Below are 9,921 nucleotides of genomic sequence, written 5' to 3' on the forward strand. Positions count from 1 at the left end.
TTCTCTGCCTTTAGGATTGGGCGTTTCCGAGGTAGACTGCCTCTGAACATGGAGGATCTGCGGCATTAAGCAGGGATTTCTCCCCCAAGCAAGGTTAAAAGCTTGACATTTGCAAAGCAGCTGGCAGAGTTTGGATTTTTAAGGATGTGTTTCTCAAATTTGGCCTGGCTGGGGAATTCTGGGAGTTGAAGTCCACTTCTCTTAAAGTGATTTAGGGCAGGGGTCTCCAACCTTGGCAACTTTACGACTTGTGGACTTCAACCCCCAGAATTCCTCAGCCAGCGCATGCTGGGAGTTGAAGTCCACAAGTCGTAAAGTTGCCAAGGTTGGAGACCCCTGCTTTAGGGCTTTCCCACTTCTTCAGAAATGCGATTATTTGCACATCTTCAATCCACACCTAAAAAGAGCCTTTATCTATTACTCCATTCACCCCAAATGCACTTAAGTCTAAAATTAAAAATAGGAGTACCAGCATGGTGAAATAGAGTGAATTCACCCGCTTTATGGACTATCACGAAAACAACAGGCCTAGTCTTTGGAAGAAGCAAATTCCCCAAAATAAAACCTCCGTCTTACTCATGAACGCATGGGACCTGGTCACACTTTATCCAAACTTTTAGTGTATTGTGCCACAATGGGTATCCGGTTCACATTTCCTGCCTGTGTGTGGGGCTGGGCTAGAAGACCTCCAAGGTCCTTTCCAATTCTGTTATTTTCAACCAGAGATTAGATTCCGCTTCTTCCCTTCTAAAGAATTTGCTTGTCCACTTAAATCCGAAAAAAACCCCACCAGATTTCCTGTCTCCTGCTCAGCCACAATAAGGATCCAAGGTCCTAGGTTTTCAGCCCCATTCAAAACGGATGTTTGGCCAGCCATTTCTCAGCTAAATCGGTCATTTTACAGGGAGTCCTTGACATACGACCACAATCAGGACAAGCATTGCTGTCGCTAAGTAAGACGGTTGTTGAGTGAGGCGTGCTCGATTTTACGACTTTTGCCGCAGTTATTAAGCAAATTGCTGCAGTCGTTAAGTAAAACATGTGGTCGTTAAGTGAAAATGAGTCAGTTGTCAAGAGTCCACATTTTGATCACCTGACCGCCGGGATGCTGCAATGATCTTAAAGTGTGAAAAACGGTCGTGAGTCACTTTTTTCAGTGCCGTTGTAACTTCTGTCTCTAAACAAATGGTTGCAAGTTGAGGACTATGTGCAAATAGCAATTCAGACAAGTGGCTGTCCAGTCTCTTCTTAAAAGCCTCCAGCGTTGCAGCACCCACAACTTCTGGTGGCAAGCAGTTCCACTGGTTAATTGTCCTCACTGTTAGGAAATTTCGCCTTAGTTCTAAGTTGCTTCTCTCCTTTACAGATCCCTCACATCCTGGACAAAAACTGTTTCAACTCCTACCCTCAAAACGACGCTACAGAGCACTGCACACCAGAACAACTAGACACAAGAACAGTTTTTTCCCCCTGAACGCCATCACTCTGCTAAACAAATAATTCCCTCAACACTGTCAAATCTGCACTACTCTTAATCTTCTCATCGTTCCCACCACCCATTTCCTTCCACTTATGACTGTATGACTGTAACCTTGTTGCTGGTATCCTTACGATTTATATTGATATTGTTTCCTGAGTGCTTACTTGAACCCTGTGACTATCATTAGACAAATAGTTATCCAATCTCTTCTTAAAAGCCACAACTTCTGGAGGCAAGCAGTTCCACTGGTTAATGGTCCTCACTGTTGGGAAGTTTCTCCTTAGTTCTAAGTCGATTAGTTTCCATCCATTGCTGGGAGACGGGCGCTCTTCAAATACGATCAGTGCCTCAAATCAACTTCTTTGGGCTACTCAGAAGCCAGGCGGGTGGGGGAGAAAGCCAGATCAAGGACCTCCCTGTCGCTCTTAAGAGCCACGCAGGCCCCACCGAGAGGCCGAAGGCGTCCAGCCTTCCTTCTGACCCCAGCACCACCACCACCACCAGCAGTAGCAACGGATGCAGAGAGGACGGCTCCCATCCGGGAGAAGCCCCCAAAGATTATCACTCTCCAAAACGGGGGACCAGTTTCCCTTTCCTGCCGAGCAAGCAGCCAGGCGGGCAGGGCCCGGCTGCCGTTTCCGCTGCTTTGCCGTCACGTCAAAAGCCTCGCTCAGCACCATCACCCAGGCCCCACATCAGTTGTGCAGGGAAAGGAGACAAGAGGTTGCCGCCGTGGGTCTCTCCAGCCACGGCTTTCTTCCCCGGCTCCGAGTTCAGGTTCAGCACCCATCATGGAAGTTTCTGCACTGGCTGCTACCTGCCTTAACAATACGGACCTTCCTTCCTTCCCTCCCTCCCTCCCCCCCACCCACCCCAGAATCCAAGCAAGACCCCCAGACCGAATCGAAAGCACTACCTGCAAAATGCAAACTTCAGAGCGCGCCACGAATTCTGCAAGCAGCCTCTATAACACAACGTGGCAGCGTGGAAGTTTCTTTCTTTCTTTCTTTTTAAAGTCAGCGTCGCACCTTTTCGTTCTTTCCTCCTGTTTCCATTTCGGGGTTTTCCCAGCCCCTGATTTTATTTTCCCCCCCCCTGCTATCTCCTCCTTGTCATTCAGGAGGTGCTGCCGTATTTGTAGAGGCCCTGACACCCTGTAAACTCACATTTTTCAAACTTGGCAACTTGAGTTGAATGCCAACGGTCTTACAGGGGCCTGTAAGATGGTTTATACCTCTGTTTCTTTGAGAAACAGAGGTATAAACCATCGGGGTTCAGTTGGGCATCGTGGCTTGAAAACTGGAGGGTTTTAAGAAGAGACCGGACTGCCATTTGTCTGCAATGGTCTAGGGTCTCCTGCTTGAGCAGGGGGCTGGACTAGAAGACCTCTAAGGTCCCTTCCAACTCTCTTATTCTGTGTGTGAAATCCAAACCATTGTACAGCCAGTGGGGCGGGAGGGCGGGGGCGGGGAAAGATGCTTTATCCAGCATGACAAACATTAAGCCCCCTTCTCTTTCTTTTTGCAAACAAGCATTTAGAGGATCATGGGTGCTGAAATTCTACATCTTTTTAGGATATTTGATATCGAGAGCCCGTTTGGTCCAGTGGTTAAGGTACCAGGCTAGGAAGAAGGAGGCCGTGAGTTCTAGTCCTGCCTTACGCATGAAAGTCAGCAGGGGAACTTTGGGCGAATCCCCCAGGAGGAGGCGGGTTCTAGTTTTGCCTGAGGTATGTAAGCTAGCTGGGTGACCTTGGGCCAATCCCCAGGAGACAAGCGACTTCTAGTCCCACCTTAGCCCTGAAAGCTGGCCAGGTGACTTTGGGCCGGTCCCTTTCTCTCTTAGCCCAACCCACCTCACAGGGTGGTTGTTGCTGTGGGGAAAACAGGAAGAAGAAGGTGTGTTGGATAGGTTCCCCACCTCTGAATTATTTGTAAGAACAATAAAGGTAGTTTCACCTGCCTGGCTCTAACCTGGCCTCTTTACTCAACTCTGCTCCGTCTCTCTCTCTCTCTCTTCCTAATTTCGGGTGTATTTTGCTTTTCCCTCCAACCAAGCCACTGACCTGGAGACCTTCAATACATTCCTGCCCCTTTGATCCGCCGGACACCTGCCCAGTGAGCTGAGCTGGGCTAGCAGGGATCCAGAACCGGTTTTCCTGCTAATGGCTCCCTTCTTCTCCAGGCCAAGAAGCCCCTCACCAAAAGATTTGCCTGTGGAACTCAATGAGGGCCGGCTGTGTGGGAGGCTGCTGCACCGGCAACACACCTGTCCCAAAGGTGCTCCTCTTCCCCCCCCCCAAAAAAAAGGCAACTGTGGACTTTTCTTGGTTCCTGAGAAGTGAACTGAGAACTGAAACGTTTTTTAAAAAAAAAAGACCCCAAGAAAATCCATCTGCCTTTTTTTGGGGGGTGGGGGACACACCCAGAAGCACCTTGGCCACAACCATCACCTGGAAAGTCTCCATAGACTCACCTGTACAACACACCCGGCCGACCAAAGGGCAGCGGCGGCCCAGCCCGAGGCTCCCCGGATGGGTTTCCAGCCTCTGCCGCCCGACTCGTCTTAAGCGAAGCGCTCAGGAGCCCGGGAACCGCGAGGGGCAGAAGCCGCGGAGAGACCCCAGGCGAGAGCCCGGCCGGAGGGGTTGCCACCTCCGGCAGCTCGCGGCCCCGAAAACCTCCCCGCCTCTCCGGCTCCTCCGGACAGCAGCGCTGCGTGGCTCGTTTCCACCGCCTCCCTGTCGTCGCCCCGCGTGGAGACCCCGCTAGTGACCGCGGAGTCAAAGAGATGCCGGCATCTCCCCTGCTCTCCTGGTGGTCCCCTTTCCCTCACCCCCCTCGGGCTGGGGGCGCTCCCGGAGGCCGGCGCTCGGCTGCTACGGCCGGGCAAAGCGCCCCCCCACCTCCCCTTCCCCGCGGGGCGCCCCCCCCACCTTCTGGTCCACGATGGAGCAGGCCAGCTGTTTGACGTGGGCGAGGTCGCAGGCGGCGGGCAGCAGGACGTACTCGCGGGTCAGCCCGATCTGCAGCTGGAAGGAGATCCCGGCCGGGCCGGCAGGGGGGGCGGCCGGCTGGATGGGCTCGGGGGCGCCCGTGGGCGAGGAGGCGGCGGGCAGAGACGCCATCCAGGCGCCCGCGGGCTCAGCTGCCCTCCCCGCCGTCTCTGTCGCTCGCTCGTTCGCTCGCTCGCTCGCTCCCACCCGGGAAAGGCTGCCTGGAGCCCTCGGGCGTCTCTCCAGCCCCCGGGACGCGTCTCCGAGGACGCGGCAGCAGCGCCCGCCCCGCCGGACAAACTTTTCTCGCTCCTCCGGGCCCCCCCCCACTTCTTTCCCCGAGGAGGAAGTGCGCGGAGTGACAGGCCGGCCGGCCAATGGCGGGCCCCGGGGATGAAGTCACGGAGCCCGCCCCGTCGCTCCGGAGTGGAGCCGGAACGAGCCGCGAAGCTGCAGGGAGGAAGCGGAGCCCGAGGCTCCCCGGGGCGCCGGTGCACCGGCCGGGCTGCAAAGAGAGGCTGCCGCCCCCCTGGTGCCGCTCACCAGCCTTCGCCTGGGTCCAGGACGTGGGGCCGGTGCCCGCGAGCATGTGCAGAGTGCCCTTTCTCGGAGCCCGCGAGCATGTGCAAGAGTGCACCGAGCCCGAGCCCGTCCAGCCCTCGCGGCTGGAGAATGGCAGGCGCCGTCGAGGAATTTGCAAGGTTTTGCTTTCTTTGAGCGGGACGGAGTTCCTTTTGGAAACAAACAACACAACGCAAAGCAACAAAAACAACATGCCGTCTCTTTGTTCCCATCGTTCAAGGCTAAGCCCAGCCAGAAGCCCTTTTTATGCCCACCTACGGATTGCCCGGTTCGCTCACGCCTTCCTTCCTCCTTGCGCCTTTTTGCCCCCGGCGTGGCGAGAGGTTCGGCTGTTTCTGAACTGGTTGGCATCGGGAGCCAAAATAGCCTCGGAGTCCCCCTCCGCCGGGACTTCGGCCCCTCTCCAATTCTTGGGTTCTGGTTCTCCCCTCTTTTTTTTTTTTTTTTTAAAAGTCCGGGCCAGACCCGGGAAGGGATCCGATCCAAAGCAGCCACGTCCGCCTCCTGCCAGTGGGTCAAACATTTGGCAGGAGAACAATGGAGAAATGCGTGGGGTGGGGGTGGGGATACGTTTGGGGGCCAAGAGTCCCCTCCCCCATCTCTTCTGGAGGTACTGGACCCCATCTCCCATAGCCCTGTTAGTAAAGGACTATAGGATTTGTAGTAACAACCCATCTATGCACTAATACGTGAAGGAAAAATCGCTGGATGGTGAGATCAGGGGCTGTATAAATTGAATTGATCGGTTGATTGGTTGATTGATCCCTGGCTCTTGTTGAGATGCTTGGAAATCCATGGAGCCTTTCAGAGACACACACAAGTCCTCCCACCCAGAATCAAATGGAGGGTGTGATAAGAAATCGCTTCTTCCCGGAATGGGAGCCTTGAGTCATCCGAACAGGTGCAGGAATTCAGGTGTGGCCTTTTAGTAGCAGGGAGACCCAGCTCCCCCTTCTCCAAAATTCCCTTGGGAGATTTTGGAGACCCTCAACTCTGGTTTCCTGGACCCCCAGAGGGCGGAAGATAGAATTCTAGGGCTAGACTGCTAAGAGGGGTTCTGGGTGTTGTAGTCTATCCATCTTAATCTTTCTTTTCAGTGTGTGGCACCTTCTGCTAAAAAAAAGGACTTCAGTCCAAAACTCAACTCAGTTTGGTCTAGTGCTTAGAGCACAGACAAGAAACCAGGTTGGTGCTTAGTTCTAGTCTCACCTTAGTGATGAAAGCTGGCTGAGTGACTTCAAGGCCAATTAACAGGAGGCTGGAAGTTCTAGTCCCGCCATAGGCACAAAAGCCAGCCAGATGACTTTGGACTCTTCGCTCTCTCTCTCAGCCCAACCTACCTCACAAGGTTGTTGTTGTGGGGAAAACAGTTGTGGGCAAGATGTGTTGGAGATATTCACTGCCTGGAGTTATTTATAAAAAAGAGTAAAAGCGAGAGACAACTGGGAAGGCCTTTCTTTGCAAAGCTCCTTCCTCTGTGTTTCTTAGCCTCAGTCCTTCTGCTCCGAGGCTGCTGGCCCTCTTGAAAGAGCCCCCCTCCCCCACCCCCCAAGCTGCAGCCGCCAGATATCCGAGTTCTGTTCCTGGAAGTTAAGGAGGGGCGGCTTGGCTCCATCTTCCTGTCTGCCTTTGCAGAAACATCCTGCTTGGAGAGGCTGCCTGGATCACGCCCCCCCCCCTCCACAGCGAGGTTCCCACAGCCTGGAATGCCAGCCTGCATGCCAGCCCTGGGCGTGAAGCATCTCCTTCCCGAGAGCCTTTTTTTTTTAAGCAATGAAAAAAAACGATCAGTCAATAAAACCGGATTACCTAACTTGTCCTCGACTTACGACCACGATTGGGGCCAGAATTTCCTTCGTTAATCAAGGTGCTTGTTAAATGAGTCCCGACTGATTTCAGGACCTTTTATTCGCCACGGCCGTTAACCAAATCACTGCAGTTGTTAAGTGAATTGGCCGGTCGTTAAGCGAATCCGGCTTCCTTTGTTGACTTTGCTTGTCGGGAGCTAGCTGGGAAGGTCGTAAAAGGGGATCACGTGACCCTGAGGAGGCTGCAACCGTCATAAATACAGTCCGGTTGCAAAGTGTCCAAATTTTGATCATGTGGCTGCGGAGGTACTACGACGGTTGTAACTGCAAGGACTGGTCCCTTCTTTCAGGGCTTCTGTAACTTTGAACAGCTAAGCAAATGATCCTTAAGTCGCGCGACTTAAGTTTTTCACACGACCACTCCAGCATCCCCATGATCACATGATCGAAACTCAGAAGCTTGGCAACTGGCATGTACTTATGACAGTTGCAATATCCTGGGGTCACGTGATCCCGTTTTGTGACCTTCCGACAAGCCAATTCAATGGGGAAGCCGGATTCATTCAACAATCCTGCGACTAATTTAACAACTGCAATGATTCATTTAGCAACGGTGGCCAGAATGGTCGTAAAATGGGGCAAAACTCACTTAGCAGCTGTTTCCCTTAACAAAAGGAAGTTTGGGGGCTCAGTCGTGGCCGTAAGACGAGGACTACCTGCATTCTCTTCGTATGCTCAGAAATACGCTTTTCGTTAATTTGGGAAGATTTGAACCCCAGTTCCCATTAAGCCGGCTATCCTAGATTAAGAAACTGGGAATTAGAGCTCTAATGTCCACCCTGCCTCAGCCAGGACTAGCCTTGATCCCATCTGCTGGCAACCTGCTCTCACTTGTCAAGCCGCCATTGAGCAAAGCCGAGAATTTTGGAAGCGGACGAGCAGATGAAGGAACAGCGAGAGACCCCCGGGCTCAAGGTGAGTTCGTGGCTAATCTTCTAAAAGGGAAACGCAGAAGCAACTGGAGTTTCTCGGCTGTTGACCGAAGGACGTGATTGTGATGGACAAAGGTGCGGATGGCCTGGTGACCTCCTTCGCAAGACAGGAAGTCCCCGGCTGTCCTCCAACCATCAGCTCTGCAGGCCACATTTGAAGGAATATCTGCCACAATTCTTGGCAAACTGGCCGGTTGTAAGGAAGCTCTGGGTTCACTTGTTCACTCCTGCTTTGGTGGGGTCCTTGGTGGTCTTTGAGCCGGGTGGTTTTCTTGCAGACGTTTCATGACCCAACTAAGGAACATCATCAGTGCTCGGAGGGAAGGAGATTTATATCCAATGGCTTGTCAAGTGTTGGTGGGAGGCTTCTTGGTAGTTCCTTCATTGGGCTTTTGTTTACCATCAATCATTGCTTGTCTGAGTCGGTTGTTCCTTGATAGGGGTGTTGTTTACTGTTTGATTGTTGGTCTAGTTTTAATCTTGGGGTTAATCTCTGCTTATTGGGTGTTCCCGATTGGTGGCAAGGAGGTCTTTGGCTTTCCTTTTTAGCTTTTTTCGTTGTCTCATGAAACGTCTGAAAGAAAACTACCAATCTCAGAGAACACCAAGGACCCCCACAGTCGTCATCTTCCTTCTCCTCTTTGCAAACACCCCCCCCCTTCCAGCATTGGTGGTGTTACCTGCACGAAAACCACCAAGCTCAGCGAGCACCAGGGACTAATCGGAAAGAAGGAAGTTTCAATACCCAACTGGTTAACGTCATCAGTGCTGGAAGAGAGAGGGCTTTTTAAACAGAGAGCAAAGACTACACTCTTCTAACCCTGATGATGTTACCTACTTGGGTCAGGAAACGTCTGCAGAAAAACTACCAAGCTCAGAGAGCACCAAGAGCCCCAGGGACTTCCTCATCCTCCGTTCCACAAGCTGCACTCTCTTCTGGCCCTGATGGAGGCTACCGAATTGGGTAAAATCCCCACTCTCAGCTCAGAGCGCACCGAAGACCCCCCACCCTCATTTCTGCCTCGAGTGATGATGAGTCGCTTCTATCCTTCTGCTGCTTAAAACAAGACAGGAAGCCAAGATACCACGAAATGTGGTTAAGAAATGGCAGCTCCACCCACCCGAGAGACATCCGAAGGGCTCTTCCCTTGGCAGCCGCCCGGCCTGGCTCCCTAAGGTGACAGAGCAAGTTCGACAGGCTTTCACCTTGAGCTGCCCTCGAGGTGCCACCCTGCGGGCACCGCTCGTTGCGTGCCCCAGCCAGGAAGCCTTTCTGAACCAGGTGCAGCGCCTGGGAGACCGTGCACGCATCATTTCCTAAAGTCAAAGCTGACAGGCGCTCCGGAAAACTGTGCCAGGGGCAGGTGGGGCGGTTGGCGGTTGTCATAGCATGCCTGAATCACAACAGCCAGCCAAGTTGGCTTAGGGGGATGCCCCTCCTGCTTCTCAGGACCTGGATTTCAGCAAAGGGTGAGGACTGAACGGGAAATCCTCCCCTCCAGCATTTTTTTTTATCTCAACTATAAGAGGAAACAGGCCGCAGGGTGATGAACAAGCCAGGGGCCATTCAGTTACTTTGGTTCCTAATGATCTCATGCGGAGGTCTGCAAACTTGGCCTCTTTACAAGCTGTGGACTTCAACTCCCAGAATTCCTCAGCCAGCCAAGCAAGGAGATCCGTAGCTCTACAACCCAAGGTGTCAAATTTTCTACTTTTGGGAGCTCTGGATTAGTTAAAATGTGTCTCAATCATAAGGACCAGCAGCTTGATTTGGAGCAGGGTTTCTCAAACTGGACTGCTTGAAGATGTGCGGACTTTGACTCCCAGAATTCCCCAGCTAGCTAGAAACTAGGAGATGGCGAGTTCTAGTCCCACCCTAAGCACAAAAGATCATTGGGGGACTGGGCAAACACCAAGATAGCAAGTTCTAGTTCAACCCTAGCCATGAAAACCAGCTGGGTGATTTTGGGCCTGTCACTTTCTCAGCCCCATCCACCTCACAGGGTTGTTGTTGTGGAGTAAGGAGGAAAGTTGTTGGACATGTTCACTGCCTTGAGGTATTTA

The 9,921-nt window shown here is 52.7% G+C and overlaps 1 protein-coding gene across 3 annotated transcripts in view; it reads right to left on the reverse strand.

Moving 5' to 3' along the window:
* Positions 1 to 4,767, reverse strand: part of PRKD2 (protein kinase D2) — a 23,519-nt gene extending 18,752 nt beyond the window's left edge. Inside the window, exon 1 of one of the 3 annotated variants that reach the window (XM_058195845.1) lies at positions 4,416 to 4,767. In XM_058195845.1, the coding sequence (XP_058051828.1) occupies positions 4,416 to 4,607 (192 nt within the window). In that variant the 5' untranslated portion in view covers positions 4,608 to 4,767. Of the gene's footprint in view, positions 1 to 3,955; positions 4,226 to 4,415 lie in introns of those variants that run through there. The other 2 variants (XM_058195847.1, XM_058195848.1) reach the window with 2 other exon arrangements.
* Between the last annotated feature and the right edge of the window lie 5,154 nt (positions 4,768 to 9,921).

Source organism: Ahaetulla prasina, chromosome 10 (assembly GCF_028640845.1).
Source record: "Ahaetulla prasina isolate Xishuangbanna chromosome 10, ASM2864084v1, whole genome shotgun sequence".
Taxonomy (NCBI): Eukaryota; Metazoa; Chordata; class Lepidosauria; order Squamata; family Colubridae; genus Ahaetulla; species Ahaetulla prasina.